This window comes from Dendrobates tinctorius, unplaced genomic scaffold, assembly GCF_039654945.1.
Source record: "Dendrobates tinctorius isolate UK_male_01 unplaced genomic scaffold, ASM3965494v1 ptg000049l, whole genome shotgun sequence".
NCBI classification, from domain to species: Eukaryota; Metazoa; Chordata; class Amphibia; order Anura; family Dendrobatidae; genus Dendrobates; species Dendrobates tinctorius.
The window spans coordinates 27,992,385-28,017,616 of NW_027361717.1; the positions used below are offsets into that span (position 1 = coordinate 27,992,385).

The 25,232-nt window shown below is 43.9% G+C and overlaps 1 protein-coding gene across 1 annotated transcript in view; it reads right to left on the reverse strand.

The window, feature by feature from the left end:
* Window positions 1-4,904: 4,904 nt before the first annotated feature.
* The window catches only part of ATP1B3 (ATPase Na+/K+ transporting subunit beta 3), a 50,843-nt gene continuing 30,515 nt past the window's right edge, over window positions 4,905-25,232 (reverse strand). The window contains exons 3-7 of the mRNA XM_073576599.1: window positions 12,329-12,433; window positions 10,761-10,951; window positions 8,921-8,971; window positions 7,257-7,340; window positions 4,905-5,784 (exon numbers count right to left, since the gene is read on the reverse strand). Of these exons, the coding sequence (XP_073432700.1) occupies window positions 5,614-5,784; window positions 7,257-7,340; window positions 8,921-8,971; window positions 10,761-10,951; window positions 12,329-12,433 (602 nt within the window). The 3' untranslated portion in view covers window positions 4,905-5,613. The remainder of the gene's footprint in view (window positions 5,785-7,256; window positions 7,341-8,920; window positions 8,972-10,760; window positions 10,952-12,328; window positions 12,434-25,232) is intronic.

Sequence of the window (25,232 nt, forward strand, 5' to 3'; positions counted from 1 at the left end):
ACAGCCACCCCTCATATGTGTATATACAAATATTTCAATGATAATTACACCAAATTACATGCTGTCATATTTGCACACAATATCTATTCACAGTGTACAAGCTAATGTCAACAAACATATGTGAACATAATGTGCAACAAAGAAAAATTTTTCACTCCATCAATACATGAAACGACAATTGACGTGATATTGGCAGTCCCTCTTGAAATGGTGATGTACTCCGGGTCCGACAACACACTGTTGTATACGATACATGGTTACAAACAACCTAAAATCAAAAAAGAAAAAATGTTAAAAACTGGATAAAAACAACCAAAATTAGCATGAATGCCCAGACTGCACCAAACGGTGGAGCCGGACGGCGATCACAGAAACGATACAAAACTTAAACATTCGTTTAATCCATTAGGATGGACCGTATTTAGGGACCAGATCCATCTTACTTCAAGTTGAGCCAGACGTTGTGCAGCTTTGCCCCCACGGATCCCTAACTCCAAGCTATTTATCCCTTTAACCCTAAACACTCTGCTGTCACAATGGTGATACATTTTGAAGTGTTTGGGTATAGTTTTAAGCACCGAGAGATATTCCTCATTTGCTGCAGCCTATATACCCAGGACGAGCTCCCTGATCCGGACCTTAAGTTGGCGCGTAGTTAGTCCTATGTAGATCAGGGAGCACGGGCAAGTGGCATATGTCACATATTTAGATAGACATGTGATATTTTTCTTTATCTTATAGGTTTTAGTTCCTGACGAGTCTGTAAACGTGTCACTGTGATCGACATTGGTACATGCTACGCAGCGCCCACATGTGAAACAACCCGGTCTTGTAGTGCCACTATTCAAAAAAGCGGTTGGAGAATTTCCCTCATAGTGGCTCCTAATTAGATGCCCGTGCAGATTTTTAGCCCTCTGATATATTATCATCGACTTGTCTGGTAACAATTTGGCAATAATCGGATCGGTTAATAGGATAGGCCATGATTTCTCGAGCACCTTTCTAACGTTTTCCGATTGAGAATGAAAAGTCGTGATGAACCTTAGCTGTTCTGATTTATGTGGGTTCAGCTCAGTCTTGCATAGTAGAGAATTTCTCATGCTGTACTTAGCCCGATTGTAGGCTTTTTAAATCAATCTATGACTATAGCCCATCTCACAAAAACGTCTCTTAAGGTCCTCCGCCTGTTCTTCGTAATCTGTGTCTGTCGAACAAATCCGGCGTAACCGTAAAAATTGGCCCGTCGGTACCGACCTAATCATGTGTTTAGGGTGAGAGGAGGTGGCGTGCAGCAACATGTTTGTTGAGGTTGGTTTCCTAAAAATATTGGTTTGAATCATGTGATTCGAATCTGTCTTCAATGTCACATCCAGGAATTCAATTTTATACTGATCGTACAAAAAGGTCAACTTTATATTACGATCATTGCCATTCAGCCGGTGAAAAAAAACTTTCCAAGGACCCGATGCTACCCTTCCAGATAAAAAAAAAAAAATGTTATCTATATACCGCGTCCATAACAGGTCGTGGTCCATAGATTCATGCAGATCAGACAGGAAGAGGTCCCTCTCCCACAGACCCAGGAACAGATTAGCATAGGAAGGTGCAAAGGCCGCTCCCATTGCTGTTCCCTGGGTCTGTAGGAAGAAGGACCCCTTAAAAACAAAAAAATTATGCATTAATGTGAATTCTAGTAACTCCAGTATGAAAGCTTTCATACCGGAGGACATGTTGGAAATATTCAAAAAGAATTCAACAGCACGCAGTCCGTCACAGTGTCTTATACTAGTATACAGTGACTCTACATTGGCTGCAACTAGTATGGAGTCCATGTCCAAGGATAACCCATCTACTCTACGGAGCAACTGGTCTGTGTCCTTGAGAAAGGAGGGTAACTCCTCAACCATGCAAAACCGAATCAATCCATTGGCTCACACTTCAGGTAATTCCCCCGTCCCGAAACTATAGTAGGTAGACCCTGGAGAAGTACCAAAGGATGAAGGTCCTAGGGTGGGACTACCGCATTAAGCACCTTTCTACCAAATGTTAACTGTGCTGAAACCACATTCAATTTATAATGTTTGAAAAAGGTACTAAGACTGGACCAGGATGCAGCCCTGCAGATCTGTTCTGCCGAAGCCCCCCCTTTTTCCGCCCAAGAGGCGGACATAGCCCTAGCTGAATGGGCCGAGTCGTTCCGGGGGGCTCTTCCCCTGTGCATTATAGGTTAGACCTGTCATTGTTCTGATCCATCTAGCAATTGTGGATTTCGAAGCTTTTTTCCCTTTATTTGGCCCTCTGTACTGAACAAATTGTTATCCCAACTCCAAGGCCTGGTCGCCTCTAGGTACCTAAGAACAGATTCCGTAAAGTCTAAGTTATGGTAGACGCTCTCTTTCTGGTTCTTAGGGAGTTGGCAAAACAAGGGCAGAACCACCTCTTTATTTATATTCGCTTCTGAAATAACTTTTGGGAGGAAAGCTGGGTTGAGTCTTAAAACTTTCCGATCATCGAAGACCTGCATGTACGGGTTCTGAATATACAGGGCCTGTAGCTCTCCCAGCCTCTTTACTGATGTAATGGCGACTAGGAATGCAGTCTTGAGAGAGAACGTACTGATCTCAATCTCGCCCTTTAGCTCCCTACATAATGTGTTCAGAACTAGATTAAGGTCCCATGGTGGGATCAACCTTCGTATTAGTGGTTTTAGTCTCTGAACAGCCCTGGAGAACCTAGCTATCCAGGGATGGGATGACAGAGGGGAATCATAGAATACGCTGAGGGCTGCAAGCTGCACTCTTAGGCTATGTGCACACGTTGCGGATTCTGCTGCGGATCCGCAGTGTTTTTGGCTCTGCGGAACCGCAGCAGATTTAGCTGCGTTGTACAGTACCATTGTTTTCAATGGTAAAATGAAAAACGCTGTGCACATGCTGCGGATTTTTCCGCGCAGATTTGCTGCGGGTTCATATCTGCAGCTTGTCAATTCTTTGTGCGGAATCCGCAGCGGTTTCACACCTTCTCCATTGTAGAGGTGTGAAACCGCAAGGCTAATCCGCAGGTAAACCACAGGTCTTTTGACCTGCGGATTTACCTGCGGATTTTTCCAAATCCGCGTGGAAAAATCCACAGCACCTTTCACTACGTGTGCACATAGCCTTAGTGCACTAGGCCTAAGCCCTTTTTTGAACCCTGACTGAAGGAACTCAAGGATCCTGGGAATTTCTGTATGGTCATTATCTACTATCTCTCCACAGAAGCTGCAGAATCTTTTCCAAATCTTGCAGTAAATTGCGGATGTTACTGGTGTCCTGCTTGCTTGGAGTATCGAGATAACATCATCCGACAGGCCTTTGGATCTCAGGATCCATGCTGATAACTGGAGGGATTCTGGACTCTGATGAAAAACCGGCCCCTGGTGGAGAAGGTCCTTCCTTCTTGGTAGTAGGAAGGGTTAGTCTTTCGCCATTTTCTTTAGCAGTGGAAACCAGCTGATTCCCGGCCAGAACGGTACCACTAAGATCACTGTCGCTCCCTCATCACATATTTTCTTGAGTATTCTTGGGATCAGGGAAAGAGGCGGAAAGGCGTACAGAAGACCTCGGGTCCATGGGCTGGGACAGGGAGTATACCCCTTCTGGGCGTGCCTCCGCCAGTAGCTCCGCCTACGGGCGCATGACGCTGCATGCGTCCCCTATCTTTAGCACTGGGGACGCAGGCCGTGCGCAGGTATGCATTTGGTGGCGCAACAGGTTGCGTTTGGCGCAGCGTCAAAAGGACGCATGCGCCGCCAAACGCAAAAGATAGGGGACGCATGACGCATGCAGCGTCATGCGCCCGTAGGCGGATCTACTGGCGGAGGCACGGCAGGGGGCGGGGCTTAGCGGTGGCCAGGCACAGGCCGACGCTGCGGCCTTAAAAGCAAGTGTGAAACCACCCTAAGAGATTCAGTTTTTTCAAAACTGCACTCAATTTCTTTCCATTAATATATTGCTTTAGCTGCAATTTTTTCATTTAGTTGAGAAAATGTACCCCAAAGTTATACAAATTTATTCCAGAAAGTGGAAATATCCCACATGTGATAAAAATAAATAAATAAAACTGTTTGGGCACATGGTGCAGACTATAGATTGTGAACGTCATGACACATTTGCAGAATCTTCTTCCCCATGTGACCCCCATTTTGGAAGTTAGAACCCTCAAGGAATTCACATATGTGTGTTGAGCATTTCTAACCCACAGCTGCTTTACAGAACTTTAACATTTGGATATTAAAAGGATAAAGAAAAAAAAGTCTCCAGTAAAATATATTGTTTTAGCCCCAAGTTTGTAATTTGGGGTAAACCGAGAAAATGAACCCCATAATGTGTTACACAATTTCTCGTCCTGCCATTTGAACGCAATGTTGCATTTGCAAAGCCCAAGAGGTGTAAAAAGAAGCAGAGACACTTACAAGTGACCGCATTTGGGGAAACTAAACCCCACAAGGAATTCATCTAGGGTTGCGGAAAGCATTTTTTTTTAACCCACAAACTAATCACAACCTGAGATGTGATGGTCATAAGTATCGGCATACGAGATCACGGAGCGCCGATTGGTTTAGAGAGCCTATACTTGGCAGTGCCATCAAAAAACAAAACAAAACAAAAAAAACAAAGTTAATGCACCGCGATAGGGACCAACTTTGGAGGGCGTCAGCTGTCAAATACAGTCGACACCAGCTGCACTTTCATCCGTCAATTTATCCCCATCGATTAGGATTAAGGCCCCTTAATGGCAGCCATTAAACCTGGAGGGGTCCCTTTAACCCCTTATACACCTTTAAGTATTAGGACAAGTTTTTCTATTCCCCAAACCTGTGTAGATAGTGTGTTATTGATACAAATCCACTCCAGAACACAGCCTCACTTTTAAAATCCACTTTATTTTGCTTTTTCATACAGGACTTAAGGCATCTGCACAAGACACACAATTCTTGCAGAGGTTATAAAATCTTTCCTTTTTTTTTTTCATTTTTTTTCCCATTTTTATTTGTTTGTACATGTTGGTCAGGTACCATTCACTTATTTGTCATTTTTCGTTTGTTCCCTAAAACGGTGTAGGCGTTTGAGATATGACCGTTAAACCAGTGTTAACTCAATTAAATATTTACATAGCACAACACATTAAGCTTGTAACACTCACAGAGGGGCTTCGGGGAGGGAATAAAATCACATCAAAAATAGGACGAACACCACCAGTATTATGTTCGGAATCAGCTATTTACAGGTCCCCTAATATGAAATGATAATTTACTTATTCCTTTTTGTTTGTAAACTGGCCCCTCCGCACTGGGGCAGAGAAATGCGTGCACGGACGAGTTTAACCTCTTCACCGCTGGAAAGGCCCGGCGAAACTCTAAGCTGCCTCTCTGAGCACAGAAGAGGTTAAAGCATCATAGTGGAAGCACATTGTTATGCTACCCTGAATCATGTGCCATTTACATCATCTTCCCAGATGGTTTCAGGTCCTACAAAAGCAGGTATGGCTGATTAAAAAAAATTATAATATTAAAAAAAAAAAAAAATAAAAATAATCTAATGTCTTCAACTGGACACTGTTCAGCTGCCTATTTTAATCTTTAATTTGGACTCTGAAAATCACTCGACCAAGGAACTTGTCTCGATCATCTTCATTCTTCAAGTTGGAGGATCCGTGAACCTTGCACTCGAGCACTATTTCCGATGTGCCGGTGGAATTGGAAGGCGTGATTTTCACAGCAACCAGCGGCTGCACGTAATTCAACTGCAGAGAGAATAGACAGGTTTATAGCCAGAGAAACAGAAGAACTGGATGTAACTCTAGAGACGAGCCAGAATAGACAGTAAGCAGAATCCAGAGCAGGTCTAGAGACACCGCTACACAGTGTGCTGCCTCGAGGGGCCTCGTCATGGAGAAGTTGTCCTCTGGAATCATTGAGAAGTCTTACAAGGTGATGAATGGAAGCCATAAGACTCAGGCCTTTGTTGGCTTTCATGTGGAAAATTGCAACGTACCTTACAATGCAATGGAAAGTACAGAGTTCACAAGGCCTGTTAGTTTCCCTGACTCATAGGAAGAATTATAGTGGGTCTGTAGCGCAGACTGTGTGAATTAAGGGGGGTCAATTTTGTAATACAAAAAAAACACAAAAAAAAAACAAAAACACTTCTCCTACTGAAAGAACACATGGCATTTATGTCTGCACAGGTTCTGAAGGAAGGCACTTAGCGTGGCTATGGCTCCATATTACAGACCTGTAGGCAGTCCTTATGTCCCACCCATGTAGGTAGCCTCAATCAGGCAGGTGATGATCTATGGCACAATGCCAAGAAAGCATAGGCAGGAAAATCTAGAATTTACTACATTATTGGCTGGGTGGGTGAATGGGTTTCCAAACATTACAGGATAGGAACAGAAGTAGAGCCTGCAAATCATGTAATTAAAAAGGGTTTATCAGTCTGAGAAAACTGGTCCTCTGCCAGAGTTTTCGCTGTAGTTTTCTTTTTTAAAAACACTCTCCTTTACTCACCCTCCCCAGGTCCAGCACAGAGTTTCCACTGCTGCTCCTGTCTTCAGTGCTGCAGCTAATAACAGACACCTAAGAGCAGTAGCAGAGACGCAACACTGAACCTGGGGAGGGTGAGTAAAACGTGGGGGCAGGTTTTCTGAACCTTGAAAGTGTCCAACATCCAGAGTGGTCTAGAAATTATCTTATTGAAATAAATCAGTGCAAATGCTAGCAAGTCTCTGACCTTTTTTTTTTTGATTGGAGTTGTGCTTTGAGGTCATTCTTCTTACTGGAGATTGCATTCACAGGCTGCACCACTTATAGTCAATGACATTCTCAAACAAACTTCAGGGATCAATTAAGGGTTTTAGTTGTGAAAACCGATAATGGAGCAGCCAAGGTACTCACATTCACAGCAATCTGTAAGATGTGGACAGGTTGGCAGCCGTGTACACTCTGTGAACGTGATCCCAAGAGTCACATCTGACCTCTGAGGCCACCAGATTAGCAGCCATGATCTACATCCAAGTACTGAAGTTACTCAATGGTATTGTTTGCTGTGATATCATCTGTTTAATAAGCTGTCAGCTCCCATAGACCATTACTCGCTGTCTACAACCAAAGTCATGGACATCGACAGACGCCAAAGCAAGCGTTGTCACAGAACACTTCAGGTTAATGTAACGAGTCAAGAATCAAACAGAACGAGCATTCATACAAAACTTACGTGGGTTTTCTTGCCGTAGTATGGAAAATACATCAAGTCGATCTTCCCGTACTCTGGGTAATATTGCAGGCTTACGTTCTCTGCCTGCACAAAAGAAGTGTGATGTCAGTCCTGGTCAGTAAAGCAGAAGCTGCCAGTCAAGGAAGGTCTGGGAGGAGATAGTTGGAAGTAAAGTAGGTGGATGGTGCGCCAATCTCTACGGTAGGGTGCCCCGTGCTTGTTTTCAGCCTCTTTATTGCCCAATAGTTTGAGCATTTTATTCTCCACTGAAATAAACGAGCTTGTGCAGACAACCATAATAATCGGACAAGTGCGATGTCGTTTTGACGCGAATAGCACTCATCCCCATGTTATTTTATGGAGCCATGCACACGTCCAATTTCTTTCCTTGGACAGAGCTCATCTGGTGGAGACAGAAAAAAAAATAAAATTGTAGAGTGCGATTTGCTCAATTGAACAGATTTGTCTTGGATGAGAGAATTTACACTGGTGAGACTCTCAACCATCATGTAGTGTGGGGCTGACGCTACTGAAACAGACGTCAGCAGTCAGATATTTCAGAGAAAACCTTACGGGCTCATGCAGATGTCCATGGATCTCGGTCTGATCACAGACAGCAATGTATGGTCTGGCTGCCTGGCTCCCGACTGGAGCACAAGTGTCATATTTCTATGAAGCCGTCATGCTCGTTCTAGGAGACTCATGGATAGTCTATGCATTGCTGTCCATAATCAGGCAGAGATGCACCGAGGTCTGTGGAAGCCCTTATGGATTTTGAATGGGCACTAAATTGGCAAGACTGGCAATATTTTGACACCAGCATAGGTAGAAAAATCACCATTCTAGTCTTTATCTCATGTGCGAGCAGATCTTTTCTGCCATAACTGTACAGGTCAACCTCAGATCATCTTCTGATGGCCTCAGTGGTCTTCAGAAATATATAGACCCACAATGTAAGGAGAAGGAACTGCCATTCCAGGCCTCTATCTCCTCCTTTCTCTCATTGTGCCCAATCCTTGTTCTTCACTTTTGGACAATTTCACTCATCTGTAAGTGAATCTACTTGGACCATGCAAGGTACAGACTCTTGTATGTTCAGTGGATTTACTTCTAGGTATACAACGTACTAAAAGTGTTGAAACAAATGCAGGTCTATCTGGGGCCAACATTTAGGTCTTTATCTCAAAACTTCAATAAAATGCACCGGAGGCAGCAGGAACTCAGTTTGTTTCATGAGCGGATGACCACAAGGCACAGATACTACAAGGATTTATGAACATTTGTTCCACGGCTTTTGATGAACATGGTGACTTTGTGTATTCAGCTGCTCTCACAAACTGAGTGGACGGAGCAAAGTTACAGCTGCCTGAAGAAAAACAAAACCCATGAGGGAATGAGTATGGGTGTGACTGTATGACAGGGGGTAAAGGGTGCTGGCTTACAGCCGCTGACACAGGAACAAGCCCCGCTGTGTCCTGCATACCCCAGCAGTGCCCCATGGAATTGTGGGAAATGTCCCACATACTCTAGTGAGCAGAAGAAGAAAGCAAAATGGTGCCACGATGCCATGTGATCAGATGATAGACGCACTGGTGGTTTATGAGGAATCCTTATTATAGGAAACACTCCTTTCCCCTGATTTATAGTGGTTTATTAACACTTACCTTAGTAGTACAGTTTATTTTAGGATTGCCAAGGGGTTTCAATCCAATAATCTAAAAACAGTCAAACATAAATTAGTTCAGCGCTGCGTTACTAGAAAATGATTAAAGCACACACAGATTACCACATTTGCAATTAAACTCCTACCTAAGGGCGCAGTCACACATAGCGATGCACCAGCGATCCCGACAGCGATATGACCTTATCAGGATCGCTGGTGTGTCGCTACATGATCGCTGGTGAGCTGCCAAACAGGCAGCTTCACCATCGATCAGCACCAGCGACACGTGGGTAACAAGTGACGCACGTCGCTTAGTTATCTGCTGTGTATGTTAGAAACCAGTGCGCTGGTGCAGGGAGCTAGTAACCAAGGTAAACATCGGGTTTCTAAGTGCCGCACGGCGCTTAGAAACCCGATGTTTACCTTGATTACCAGCTCCCTGCACCATCGCACTGGTTTCTAACGTACACAACGGGTTTCTAAGCGCCGCTTAGAAACCCAATGTTTACCTTGGTTACCAGGCTCCAGCTCGCTGATCTCCCGCCTGCCACACGCAGCGATGCATCCTGGCCAGCGGGAGACCAAAGGTCCAAAAAATGTCCAGGCTATTCGAGCACGATCAGTGATACCCAGCAGGTGAGATCGCTGTTGCGTCCCAAAACTTGTGATTAGCAGCGATCTCGCTAGCGAGATCGGTGTGTGTGACGGGGGATTAAAACAGGCCCACTTCCAAAGCTACTAGTGAACGTGCCTGTTGTAAAAGACCTGTGGTTTCCCCCTTGCTGCTGTAGTCGCAAGTGGGCTACGTGACCCCTTACTGCTGCAGACACTGTTAGCATGTAAAAAAAAAAAAAAAAAATCCAGAAGGAGAAAAAAATGCAGCACTCTTCAACTCTGTTAAAAAACCAAAGTCTTGTTCTGTCACTGCATTTTGTTCACGCACCTAGCCCTATGTTAACCTTGTCCAACTGACCCAATAAAGGACTTTATTTTTTTAACGGAGTTGAAAAGTGCTGCATTTTTTCTCCTTCTGGATTTTTGTTTTGATACTACGTGTGGTTCGTGCAAGCACCAGAGCAACCGGTTTGAAAATCACCCAGACGTCCGGAATTCAGATATCTATATCTCCACCAGTGAGTAGACCCTGCTTAGTGCCGTTTTGCTGTTTCTATCTATTAGCATGTCTTGACAGATTAGTTGCCGGACAGCTAGGGTGTTGCAGGTTGCCAATCTCTGAACTAGCCCAACAGACAGGAAATCTGATCAGGAGACTACCCAATTAGTCAACCTTGGCTCTCAAAATACAACAGAACATACATTATAAAATTGATCCCTTAGAGTTAATGAGGCTGGTATATTTAATTGGAAAATGAATTTAAGAAAGGCTATATACTCTACATAAGAGCTATTCAGTCGTCGTCCACCTGACAGCTGCAGCTTGTACTGAGCAGTGAGATCTTCACAACACCAGGGAGGGACACTGAGGAGCTGCCAATAGGGCTAGGTGGGCAGAGGCACGTTAATCTTCTAAAAAGGATTACACTGCCATTCTGACATGGATTTTCATAGTAAGTACACTAGCTTTGTTGGGTCTAGGAGATCCAGTTAAAAACAGATGCACACATTAATAAAGAAGGTTGTCAAATCCACACATTTGTAAGATTAGGGAAGTTTTTTCCCCAACATAATAAGTCTACCATCCACACAATTTATGGTAGGACATCTAACGAAAAAAAACTACATCTCTGTGCCAACCTCCCTCAAGAAATAAATGTGAAATGGGCAGTGTTACTCCTGACTATGCCATTTATACCACATTCTCTATTCGATCTCACACGTACCCTGTTCATTTTCACTATTACACATGGGCTCCCTTCATTGTACCCAAAGTACTCATTGCCCTCAAGCCCGGCACAGGGTCCCAGCGAGGACCTGTTGAACTGGCAAGACTTCTTTTCCTCCACTCCATCCTGCTCATAGTAGTGGCCTTGCGTGCACGGCACATTTGACGCTTGTATGGAGTCGTTGTATGCTGGAAGACACAAGGACAACATCTTTACAAATAACTGTGCTGGGTCACCCTAGTACAATAAACATGGAACATGCTTCCTAAATCCATCACACGAGTAAACACCAGAGAGCGGGGCTTTAATCTGACCCAGACCAACAATGAAGAAATAGCTTGTTATGTGTCCGAGAGTTGAAATGTTGGAAATCGCAGTCTTTGCAGATATTTTTCTGCCTCACTTCTAGTAGGACAGAAGGTCACTTTGGCCCTGCTGAGAACTGAACAACTGACCTCCTGATCACAGCATGCCCAAGAAAGGCACATGTAATCATTTCACTGCTTGAAGGCCGAGCACAGAAACTGCTCTAACCTCGAGAGACTAGGAGTAATGGGCTTTCTGGCAAAATAAAAAAGAATCTTGGCTAAAAATCCTGGATTCCTTTCTTCTAGGTCCTAATTGATAGGATTATGATCGACCAATGGGAGCTTTGGAGTATTCGGTGATGGGAAATAAGGAGTTTCATATTATAGTGCACCTTAAGAGGGTATTCCAGAAAGAGATCACCCATCACATACCCGTCTAGACCAGTGGTGGGGTTGATCTTGCAGTTCTGTCCCCAGTTGAATGTGGCGGTGTTTGAGCAAGCAACCCTCCATCTCAATTGCTTTTATATAGAACCTCCAGAGATCATGTACAAAGCCCAGATATGTCATGGCAGTGCCAGCATGCTCTCACCAATCATATGAGTTATTGCTGCTGGTTCATCGGTGGAATCTTCTTACCAGTGATGCTTTCTTAATAAGTCTATACCAATGTGTTTTGAAGTGCACTCACTTCTTAATCAGGAAAAATTTGGGGTTTCCTGATGAAGGGTGTGCACTTCAATACGCGTGAGAAAAAAAACCCACCTGACTCGGTCTACTTTCTGGACATCGGTATTTATAGGAACGTCGGCAGCGCAGCATTTCCGCTGCTCCATATCAGTTTTATGGATGTATTTGCCAACCTGCAAAACAGCAGCAGTTGGACGCCTAATTTCTGAGCCTGTCTAAGCGATGTGCGTTTTCAGGATTGTACACCTACTGGAGACAGACATAGTAGACTGCATCAGTGTCCGACCCCAGTAGGTGTAAATGCCGAAAACTGATGAGGTCGGCACATACGCCCGAATCCCATTTTGCAGGGGGTCGGATGCAAGCCCTAACTGGGGACAAAGAACAGGTGCCTGAACGCAAGGTGAAAGCACCCTTACAGTGGGAGCGATTTTAGAAAAACATTGGAGAGAAGCTGCAGAGAATTAAGTAATCTGCGGCAGCTCTCCTTTGTTACCATAATCATTCGGCTTGTGAAAGGAAGCACTTGGACAAGCGACGTCACCGATGTGTCAGACATATACTTACGCCCCAGAAATGAGTGAAGAACCTTAGTGTAGGCATCATATGAAGACTTTTCATTCTTGTTGAATGTAAGCTCCAAGCCAGCAGATTTGGGAGAAATCATAAGACCTAACATACAAAAGGAAAGTTACATATAAATTATATCAAGCTGTATGATTACAAAATCAAAGTAAATCACTTCCAGAGCGGAGAGCATTTTATTGTGGTGACGGATTTCTCATCATCGCATTTAAATCAAATATTAAAGTTGAGATCATAAAATAAATCAACATCTGAATTTTATGACACAAGGCAGCATGGGGTGACGGGATCCAGCATGGAAGGAGTTGCATTTCAAAGCCAGTCTTCCATGCAATCTTTGTAATCGTGTATAGATCTGGTGGAAGGTGGAGCAGAGCCTTTATAAATAGGGTGCTCAGAGTGCACGATGCCCAGGAGACAGGCGGGTCAGGTCTCACAAAGCCGTGTGTGTCCTGCTGTGGGATTGACGATGTCATGTGGAATTTTGGTGTGAAAAGCTTTTGTGCTTCTATAGGGGGAAGGTGCGGACCGCCGATGAACGCTGCGCACTGAACTTGTTGCCAAGGGGGCTTTATAATACATTACTATAGCGCCGACATATTCCGCAGCACTTTATATTTCAGAGGGGATTTGTACAGACAATAGACATTACAGCATAACAATAATCACATAGATTATAACAGATACCAAGAGGAATGAGGGCCCTGCTCGCAAGCTTACAATGTATGAGGAAAAAAAGGTAGACACGAAAGGTGGGTGGTAACAATTGCCCTGATTGTTTGGACCAGCCATAAGGTTAAGTGTGTAACAGTACAGACACAGAGGGCTAATGGATGCATAAAGCATGTGGGAACATGATGCGGGGAACCTGGTTATGGTAAAACTTTTGGCTGTGCCACACAGGGATAGATTAGGTTAATGCGTTGAGGCGATAGGCCAGTCTGAATAAATGCGTTTTCAGGGCATGCTTAAAATTGTGGGGATTGGAGACTAATGGTATTGACCTGGGAAGTGCATTCCAAAGAATTGGCGCAGCACATGTATAGTCTTTGAGACTGGAGTGGGAGGTTCTCATTATTGAGGATGCTAACCTCAGGTCATCAGCGGAACGGAGGGGGCGGGTAGGGTGGTGCTGAGCCATGGAGAGCTTTGTGGGTGAGGGTAATAAGTTTGTACTGGATTCTGGAGTGGATGGGTAGCCAGTGTAATGACTTGCACAAGGTAGAGGCGTCGGTGTAACGATTGGCGAAGAATATGATCCTGGCTGCAGCATTCAAGACAGATTGGAGGGGGAGAGTTAGGTAAGAGGGAGACCGATTAGAAGAGCGTTACAATAGTCGAGAATAAGAGAAACAGTAAGAGTTTTTGCAGAGTCAAAAGTAAGAAAAGGTCGAATTCTAGAAATGTTTTTGAGGTGCAGATAAGAGCGAGCCAGTGATCGTATGTGGGGGGCAAAGGAAAGCTCGGAGTCAAGTATGACCCCAAGACAGCGGGCATCTTGCTGGGGAGTAATAGTGGAACCACACACGGAAACGGCAATGTCGGGTATAGGTACATTAGTAGCGGGAGGAAAAACAAGGAGTTCAGTCTTTGACAGGTTCAGTTTCAGATATAGTGAGGACATGATGTTAGACAGCGTTTAGACAATCGCTGGTGTTTTCTAGAAAGGCAGGCGTGATGTCAGGAGAAGAAGCATATAATTGGGCGTCATCAGCATAGAGATGGTACTGGAAACCAAATCTACTGATTGTTTGACCAATAGGGGCAGTGTACAAAGAGAAGAGGAGGGGGCCTAGGACTGATCCTTGAGGAACCCCAACAGTAAGGGGAAGATGAGAGGAGGAGGAACCAGCAATAGATACAGTAAAGGAGCGGTCAGAGAGATAGGAGGAGAACCAGGAGAGAACGGTGTCCTTGAGGCCAATGGAACGGAGCAAAGTGAGGAGGAACTGATGATCCACAGTGTCGAATGCTGCAGAGAGATCCAAGAGAATTAGCATGGAGTAATGACCATTTGATTTAGCTGTAAGTAGGTAATTAGAGACTTTAGTGAGGGCAGTTTCAGTAGCGTGTAAAGAGTGGAAACCGGATTGGAGAGGGTCGAGAAGAGAGTTATCAAAGAGATAGCGGATAAGACTGGAGTGGACCAGGAGTTTAGAGATGAAGGGAATAGTTAGCGGCACAGTTTTGGTCGAGGGATGGTTTTTTTAAGTAGTGGATGTATGATGGCATGCTTAAATGAGGAGGGAAAGATACCAGAAGAGAGAGAGAGGTTAAATATTTTAGTTAGGTGAGGGGTGACAGCAGGGGAAAGGGCTGGAGTAGATGTGACAGAAATGGGTCACTGGTGCAAGTGGTTGGGCGAGAAGATGCAAGGAGCCTGCTTACTACTTCTTCTATGACTGGTTCAAAATCAGAAAGTGAGCTAGATGCAGTGGGGGAGAGAGGACAGTGCATGTTATGAGGTGATTGGAAGATAATTTTTTGTCGGATCTGGTCAATTTTTTCTTTGAAGTAATTGGCCAGATCATCAGCTCGAAGCTCTGTGGTTGGGGCCTGTACTCTTGGGTTGAGTAGAGAATGAAAAGTGTCAAAGAGACGTTTAGGGTTATTGTACAGTGAGGTGATGAGGGTGTTGAAATAGGTTTGTTTTGAGAGGTGAAGAGCAGTATTGTATGTTCGAAGCATAAACTTATAATGGATGAAATCTTCGTGTAGATTGGATTTTCTCCACAGACGTTCGGCGCACCTGGAGCAACGCTGCAGGAAACGTGTTTGCAGGGTGTGTGCCAGGGTTGTTGAAGTCAGTGTTGTGGTGTTCTATGTATAGGAGGTGCAAATTCATCCAGGGCACTTTGAAGTGTTTCATTGTAATGCTTCAATGCAGAATCAGGACATGAGAGGGAGGAGATAGGGGCCAATGAAGACTGCAAGTTCTTCATAAGTTTCTGGGTGTTAATGGACTGTATGTTTCTATAAGTATGGACAGTGGGGGTGACCTGAGTGGTCTGGCAGTTTTTGCTAGAGAATGAAAGAAGGTTGTGGTCAGAGGGGCTTAAAAAAAAAAAAAAAAAAGACAAAAAAAAAAAAAAAAGGACAAAAATCAACCCATACGGTACCTGAGGGGTGTTTGTAAACCAAATCATGTGACTCAGATATAACAATCCATCAGCTTGATGCTGTGTTAATACATATAAAAAAATGACATTTACAACAAAAATAAAAAAAATTATTGTGCTGGCCGTGAGATCGCTGCATGTAAAGTCTACACTTGTCTTCAGGAAATACCTTTTACTTTCCTGGAATAATTTTTGATTTGAGTCCCCCCCACCTCCATGCATCCCCCTGAAGTACTTTTTTTTGGCTTTGTTTTGATTGAACAGCGCTTGAATCCTGCTTTGAGTAGGGGGTTGGACCAGATGGCCCAGGAGCTCCCTTCCAACTCTACGATTCTATGATTCTAGTTTGGAGCAGTTTCCATCACGATCAGCTTCAAAAGAAGCGACATGCACATTTGTTTCCATTTTTCCACCAGGCATTTTGAGGCGGTCTAAAACGACAATTTTTCTAGCAGAAACTTTCAAAGGTCAATTTTTGGAGAAGTTTTTTTTTTTTTTATCTCCTGAAGAGCCTTTGAAGAGGTTTTTTTTATCCTGCAGTCTCATTGGACATTGCCTAGTTTGGAAAGATTTCCATCTGGTTCGGTGGCAAAGAAGTGATATGCACTTTTCTCCCACCAGCTTTTTTTTTTTTGAAGACCTGAAGCAGAAGGAAATCACTGAAAAGACCAGCAAATTGTTTTACTATAGAAATGAATATAAGCATCTTTTCAGCCTTTAAGTATATAATTTTCTGAGTTTTTTTTTTTTTTTAATTTCCTTCTGTAAGCTCCTCTACAGGACATAAAAGTCCAGGAAAAATATGCAAATATGTAAGAAAAAAGAAAAGCCACTGGAGACCCACAGAAAAAGGGACCTAATCACACCATATAGCAAGCTCATAAAAACTGTGTGAAAACGGATGTGAGGCAAGTGAAGAAACAGATGGTGCAGTATTGTGTTATGCGCCTCACATCTGCCCAAAGTACAGGCAACAACCTTGACCACACTCACTGGTCACATCTACCCTAAAGGATTCTTAGCATTAATGACGGTGAAAAAGAAGAAATCCAAGATATTCATTAACACAGGCACAATGGTTTTAGAAAAATATATCATAAGTCATATTACGGAGCTTAAATATCAGATCCACTAAGGTCAGAAACAGAAGTGGCCCGGGCACCGGCTATCAGGAAACCAAAAGGAGACTTGTCAGTCCAGGTTCACGAGAATGCCACACGTCCTGCCCGAAGGCCTTAAAAAAATGGCAGAAGGAGAAGTAATCGTGAGCTGCTCGCAGGAAAATTCCCTTTAATCAAGAATTAATGGGACCCGACAGAGGCCGGAGTATAAAATATTCTGGATAATCGGTAAATGTGGAAAACTAGATTGAGAAATTCAAGAAGAGGTAAATTAGAAAGTTGGGGTTCAGTCACGACATGTACAGATTATCAGGAAGTCAACAAAACACTTAAAACGCACATAATGGAGGGACCCCAGCTTCTCACAGGGTCTGATTAGGAAAACCGTACAGGGAAAGATTTCACACATCCATTAATGATCAATATCCTAAAATCAGACCCCTCAGATCAGGTGATCATTCATAATAGTGTCGACAACACAGACGAATAGCACATACGACAAGTGTATTGACCGAGACCCATGGACCAAGCACTGCGGAGAGAGAACAGGTTATGTAACAGGATAAGTACATTATCAAATAGACAAAGCGCAATGCTAAGCTCCCTCACGAGAGATACAACATGGATTCTCCAAATTATTAGAGCATCGAGATGTTCCAAAAAAATGACTGTAAAATAAGTAGGACCTATCATCAAGCTAAAAGTGGCCACCTTTTGGCTTGTAATTTATTCCTTGAATATTCCAGTTTGTTTAACGGTTCCAGAGAGATGGGCAATTTTATTTCATGCTAATTTTTATTGTCTCTTTCAATGGTGCTCTGCTCACAGGATCCTCTAGGGCGTGTACTTAGGCAGTTTGCATTATCACAACGAGCTTCGCCACTCTGTAAAATCTGCTAAATGTTAGCACTAAATAAAAAAAAAAAAAAAAAAAAAATCTGGAACCATATAGCTAATTTAGAGAAAAATAAATTAAAACATTGAGTAAATCGGAGAACCAGTGGGAAAATAAAATGGAAAAAAAAACTGGCCACTTTTGACATCCGGTCAGGAACTATTTAAATAGGAATTACAGTATATAAACCAAGGATTAAAAGGGATTATCCACTACTCTGACAACCCCTTATCATTATATCCCACGCCCCCCCTTATAACAACACCTAAATTCACCTACAGTGATGGCGCCGTTCCAGCAGTTTGGCACTGGAGGGTTTGAGCGACCCGCCACAGCTCTCACTTCCACCGGATGTCAGTTACGTTTGAACGTGGAGGCAGTGTAGTGGCTGCAGGGATAGCATGACAATGTCACGTGGGCCCCAGGACAGCCATTGCCTACACTATTGGAACGGTGCTGGCACTGGAGATAATTTACAAGGAAGGGGGTGATCAAGTAGTGGACAACCCCCTTTAAGCAAAAATTAAAAAATCAGCTGTTTCATGTTGCCCCATAAATAATAAATTTTATTTCCATAGCGCCAACATATTCCGCAGCACTTTACATTTCAGAGGGGACTTGTACAGACAATATACATTACAGCATAACAATAATCACATACATCATAACAGATACCAAGAGGAATGAGGGCCCTGCTCGCAAGCTTACAATCTATGAGGAAAAAGGTAGACACGAAAGGTGGATGGTAACAATTTCCCTGATTGTATGGACCAGCCATAATGTTAAGTGTGTAACAGAAGAGACACAGAGGGCTAATGGATGCATAAAGCATGTGGGAACATGATGCGGGGAACCTGGTTATGGTAAAACTTTTGACTGTGCCACACAGGGATAGATTAGGTTAATGCGTTCAGGAGATAGGCCAGTCTGAATAAAAGCGTTTTCAGGGCACGCTTAAAATTGTGGGGATTGGAGACTAATTGTATTGAGCTGAGAAGTGCATTCCAAAGAATTGGTGCAGCACGTGTATAGTCTTGGAGACGGGAGTGGGAGGTTCTGATTGAGGATGCTAACCTCAGGTCATCAGGAGAACGGAGGGCGCGGGTAGGGTGGTATACTGAAACAAGGGAAGAGATGTACAGTTGTGGCCAAAAGTATTGACACCCCTGCAATTCTGTCAGATAACTCAGTTTCTTCCTGAAAATGATTGCAAACACAAAGTTCTTTGGGATTATTATCTTCATTTAATTTGTCTTAAATGAAGAAAAAAAAAAAAAAAAAAAGAAGAATTGTCCTAAAGCCAAATTGGATACAATTCTACACCAAAAAAAAAAAAAAAAAATAGAGTGTGGACAAAAGTACTGGCACTGTTCGAAAAATCATGTGATGCTTCTCTAATTTGTGTAATTAACAGCACCTGTAAGGCCGGTTTCACACTAGCGCATTTTCAGCGCGCGCACGGCCGGGGGTAGCTCCGCCCCCGATCCGGCTCTGTGCCCGCCCCTTCCTTGTAGCGCCGCCTCCTAGCGGACAGCGGCGCCTGCGATCGGCGCACCCTATCTTTAGCATAGGGTGCGCCGATCGTGCGCAGGCCGTGCGCTAGTTGCGCTTTGACCTGCGCTGCGCACTTTTGACGGTGCGCCGTGCGCGCCAAAATCCGAAAAGTTTGATTTTGGCGCGCACGGCGCACCGTCAAAAGTGCGCAGCGCAGGTCAAAGCGCAACTAGCGCACGGCCTGCGCACGATCGGCGCACCCTATGCTAAAGATAGGGTGCGCCGATCGCAGGCGCCGCTGTCCGCTAGGAGGCGGCGCTACAAGGAAGGGGCGGGCACGCCGGGCAGAGAGCCGGATCGGGGGCGGAGCTACCCCCGGCCGTGCGCGCGTTGAAAATGCGCTAGTGTGAAACCGGCCTAACTTACCTGTGGCACTTAACAGGTGTTGGCAATAACTAAATCACACTTGCAGCCAGTTGACATGGATTAAAGTTGACTCAACCTCTGTCCTGTGTCCTTGTGTGTACCACATTGAGCATGGAGAAAAAAAAGAAGACCAAAGAACTGTCTGAGGACTTGAGAAACCAAATTATGAGGAAGCATGAGCAATCTCAAGGCTACAAGTCCATCTCCAAAGACCTGAATGTTCCTGTGTCTACCGTGCGCAGTGTCATCAAGAAATGTAAAGCCCATGGCACTGTGGCTAACCTCCCTAAATGTGGACGGAAAAGAAAAAAAATTGACAAGAGATTTCAACGCAAGATTGTGCGGATGTGGGATAAAGAACCTCAACTAACATCCAAACAAGTTCAAGCTGCCCTGCAATCCGAGGGTACAACAGTGTCAACCCGTACTATCAGTCCGGCGTCTGAATGAAAAGGACTGTATGGTAGGAGACCCAGAAAGACCCCACTTCTTACCCAGAGACATAAAAAAGCCAGGCTGGAGTTTGCCAAAACTTACCTGAAAAAGCCTAAAACGTTTTGGAAGAATGTTCTCTGTTCAGATGAGACAAAAAGTAGAGCTTTTTGGGCAAAGGCATCAACAGAGTTTACAGGAGAAAAAAAAAAGAGGCATTCAAAGAAAAGAACATGGTCCCTACAGTCAAACATGGTGGAGGTTCCCAGATGTTTTGGGGTTGCTTTGCTGCCTCTGGCACTGGACTGCTTGACCGTGTGCATGGCATTATGAAGTCTGAAGACTACCAACAAATTTTGCAGCATAATGTAGGGCCCAGTGTGAGAAAGCTGGGTCTCCCTCAGAGGTAATGGGTCTTCCAGCAGGACAATGACCCAAAACACTTCAAAAAGCACTAGAAAATGGTTTGAGAGAAAGCACTGGAGACTTCTAAGGTGGCCAGCAATGAGTCCAGACCTGAATCCCATAGAACACCTGTGGAGAGATCTAAAAATGGCAGTTTGGAGAAGGCACCCTTCAAATATCAGGGACCTGGAGCAGTTTGCCAAAGAAGAATGGTCTAAAATTCCAGCAGAGCATTGTAAGAAACTCATTGATGGTTGCCGGAAGCGGTTGGTCGCAGTTATTTTGGCTAAAGGTTGTGCAACCAAGTATTAGGCTGAGGGTGCCAATACTTTTGTCTGGCCCATTTCTGGAGTTTTGTGTGAAATGATCAATGTTTTGCTTCATTCTCTTTTGTGTTTTTTTATTTAAGACAAATTAAATGAAGATAATAATACCAAAGAATTTGTGTTTGCAATCATTTTCAGGAAGAAACTGAGTATTATCTGACAGAATTGCAGGAGTGTCAATACTTTTGGCCACAACTGTAGGGTGGTGCTGAGCCATGGAGAGCTTTGTGGGTGAAGGTAATACGTTTGTACTGGATTCTGGAGTGGATGGGTAACCAGTGTAATGACTGGCACAAGGTAGAGGCGTTGGTGTAACCTTTGGCGAGGAATATGATCCTGGCTGCAGCATTCAAGACAGATTGGAGGGGGGAGAGTTTGGTAAGAGGGAGACCGATTAGAAGAGAGTTACAATAGTCGAGACGAGAATGAATAAGAGAAACAGTAAGAGTTTTTGCAGAGTCAAAAGTAAGAAAAGGTCGAATTCTAGAAATGTTTTTGAGGCGCAGATAACAAGAGCGAGCCAGTGATCGTATGTGGGGGGCAAAGGAAAGCTCGGAGTCAAGTATGACCCCAAGACAGCAGGCATCTTGCTGGGGAGTAATAGGGGAACCACACACGGAAATGGCAATGTCGGGTATAGGTACATTAGTAGCGGGAGGAAACACAAGGAATTCAGTCTTTGACAGGATCAGTTTCAGATAAAGTGAGGACATTATGTTTAGACATTATGGACGTTTAGACAATCGCTGGTGTTTTCTATTTCTAGAAAAGGCATGATGTCAGGAGAAGAAGCATATAATTGGGCGTCATCAGCATAGAGATGGTACTGGAAACCAAATCTACTGATTGTTTGACCAATAGAGGCAGTGTACAAAGAGAAGAGGAGGGGCCTAGAACCGATCCTTGAGGAACTCCAACAGTAAGGGGAAGATGAGAGGAGGAGGAACCAGCAATAGATACAGTAAAGGAGCGGTCAGAGAGATAGGAGGAGAATCAGGAGAGAACGGTGTCTTTGAGGCCAATGGAACGGAGCATAGTGAGGAGGAGCTGATGATCCACAGTGTCGAATGCTGCAGAGAGATCCAAGAGAATTAGCATGGAGTAATGACCATTTGATTTAGCTGTTAGTAGATCATTAGAGACTTTAGTGAGGGCAGTTTCAGTAGAGTGTAAAGAGCGGAAACTAGATTGGAGAGGGTCGAGAAGAAAGTTATCATGTATTGATTGTATGATGTAGAAGGGGTAGACATGTCATCCATGCTGTCAAATAAAAGCTCCAGAAAGTCCAGATGCAAGATACTGGTTAGGATATAAAGGGGTTAGCCACTTCCTAAAGTGATTGCCTAGCCAAGGGGCACGCCATCAATTTTAGCAGGATGAAGAATCCCATCACTCCGCTGAACAGCTGTTTGTGGTGATGAGGATGCTCTTGCGAATGTGGCGTGCCCTTTATTACTTACCAGGTACAATTTAGAACCCTAAGTAGTGTCCTTCCCCGGTATTACAGCCTTGCATAAAAAAAGCAGCATCCCATCCAGGTGATGAAAAAAATCAAAGTGAATTTGTTCTGTCATGATGCAACGTTTCGACCAATATAGGTCTTTGTCAAGCATGCACATTACATAAAATGGCAGCCTTCTACAGAGTGGTGGCACATGCACACCAATCACTCACAATTTCTTGCATGGAATAGCCTTCATTTCTAAGAACAAGAATAGACTGTCGAGTTGCACATGGAACCAACAAACGTAATGCTCCAGATGCACAACTAGCTCAAAGGAAGGTCAGGTTTATAGCTTCTCTATTCAGTCAAACTGTTTTCAGCTGTGCTACCATACTTGCACAAGGGTATTCTAACCATGCATTAGCCTTCTTACACAGTGCGCAAACACAAAGTACCATAAGAACACTGGAGTGATGGTTGTTGGAAATGGGCCTCTATACATCTATGAAGATATTGCATTAGAAACCAGACGTTCGCAGCTAGAATAGTCATTTACCACATTAACAATGTATAGAGTGTATTTCTGAATCATTTAATGTTAGCGTCATTGGAAAAAAAACGGTTTTTCTTTCAAAAATAGGGAAATTTCTAAATGACCCTAAACTTTTGAACGGTAGTGTAGAAAAAAAAAAAAAAAAAAAGTCCACTCAGGACTGACCCAGCAGTTTACCTCTATATAGAACCAATCCATATCGATATCACCTTTGGCGCTCAAACCACTGAGGTTACTGACTAATCAGAGCCACTTACACCAGTATCTTGTACCTAAAACATGTTTCTATTCGCTGTTCCACCGTCCACGTACAGGCACCCAGTGCGCGTGTGCAGTAGACCGCTGACGACAGAACGCTGCCACATGACAATGTCACATGACCGCTCACAAACACAGCAGTCAGAGCACCAGCACAGTGCGGATAAATGAGCGTCCAACCATCACCATAGTAATTAGGTCACCTGACCACATCTAAATATAAGCTGCACTATTCATATCCATGACAAAAATATTATAACAAATATATACACACACACATATATATATATATATCTCTCTATCTCCTATATCATACATACAACCCCCATAGTGTAAGTGGTAAATCCCTCTAGTTGTGTTTAACAAATTAGTCCACAAACTACATCTACATATTATTTATTGTCACATTATCACTGTTGGGAGAGAAAAAGGAGGCATGGGGAAACAACATAGCCATGATATACACATCAATGCCGTCCATTCTCCAGGTTTCAGTTCCCCATGTCTTCTATCCACTCCCCGCTGTCAGTGACAATATCTATAATAAAAGAAAAAAAAAAAAAAATATATGAGTACACAAAAATAAAGTGAATAAAAAAATAACACACAAAAACACCTCAAAAGATGCCAACATTTCAAAAAGGAGGTCAAATAGTCAGAAGTCTAGATAACGGTACTGATACATCCGCAGGAGCTACATCAGGATGGATACTTTATGGACTTCATGACTATAATGTGTGAAGTTTGGTTTCAGTGCTGAAATCTCATCTCCCGAAATCTTGACGCTTAGATATCCATCTGTGCATGCGCCGCCCCCTGGCTACCATTTTGCCAAAGTCCTCCGCACAGGAAACAACGGAACTGAAGGGACTCGGGCCTATCACAAAATGTCGGCAGAGCCCCTCGCAGCACCACCAGACACACCCGCAGCGGCGCACTGCACATCGAAACACCCCCTCATTCCAGCCTGTGGCATCACCCCACTCCTGCCTTCTCCAGCGGCGAACCTGGGACCCCACTTCACCGCAGCCACCTCCCCCCGGTAAGCAATAAGACATATGGATTATAAGAAGCACCATTTTATAAAGAAAAAAAAATTACTTATTTTTCTCATCAAAATTTGGGGTGTGGCTCTGGTCAATGGTGCAATCTTAAGAAGGCTCGTCCTCTCAAGAGGAGAGCCAAATGGAGGAAGAAGCGCATGCGCAGACTGAAGCGTAAAAGGAGAAAGATGAAGCAGAGGTCCAAGTAAACGTCTCTTCCTTTGCCGCTTACAAGGCCTGCAAGCTAAACACAGCACTCCAGAGAAGGATGAACCTACAGCCTGTGTGTGATCTTCAAGATGCTTTCATTCTCTGGCTTATTGGCTCTGTATGGAAGTGACCACCCTTCTGGCTGTAGAAGATGAACAGCCCATGATGTCTTGGACTGACATGCTAATGCCTCCCTGCTTTCAGGATTTGGACTTGTTAGTTTATGATCTTGTGCAGCAAGTGTATTAAACATGTTTTTGGTATGGGGGGCTGCATTATACTATAGAGGCCTATGGGGAGTTCATTATACTATATGGAGGCCTATGGGGAGTTCATTATACTATATGGAGGCCATCATACAGTGGAGATTACAGGGAGGGGGCCAACATACAGTGTAGAAGCCATTAAACAGTTTGGGGGCTACTAAGTGGTCAGTATACTGTGTAGGTGGTACTATAAAGCGAGGGGTCATTATACTGTGTATAGGGGAGACTTGGGACATTATTAAATGTAAAGTGGGCATGTATTGCTATAGGGGAACTCGGTTTACTGTGACTGTCAAAGGGGCACACAGGGCATTATTACGTTCTAGGTTTCAAGGGGACAAAATGTGGGCACTGTTTTCTAGGGCACTTATACCCGGCATTACTATATTCTAGAAGGTTGCTTTAGAATTTAGAGGGCACACAGATTCCCCCAGCAAGTGCAGCAATAGGGACACATATGGAAGCAGCAGCTTAGTATTTGGGGTATTAGCAGGATAAGGAGTTTGTGCAGGTTGGGAATAGATGGTGATGGGGCTGGAATATGAGATGTGAAACGTGTCTTTGTTGTAATCTTTGCAGCAGAGTCCTGGCTGGAAGAAGTCGTCATGTCAGTCTGGATAGATGGAAAAGACAGGAAAAGTGAACGATTCCATCAGAAAGCTCGTCAGCGATAAGTCACTATCCGTAGCTATGCTGTAATCTCTTATATGTTCTGTAAGACTGGTATTTACCACTAGAACTATGGCGGTAATATCAGCATTGGTCTTTGTATAGAGTATTTTCAGTAACAGCGCAGTCATCTGCTGAGGTTCTCCTATATCCAACTATTAGGGTGCGTCACCCAGTTGTAATCAAGGTTACCTAGTTAGGGGTCCACTCAGAAGTTTCGCCCCC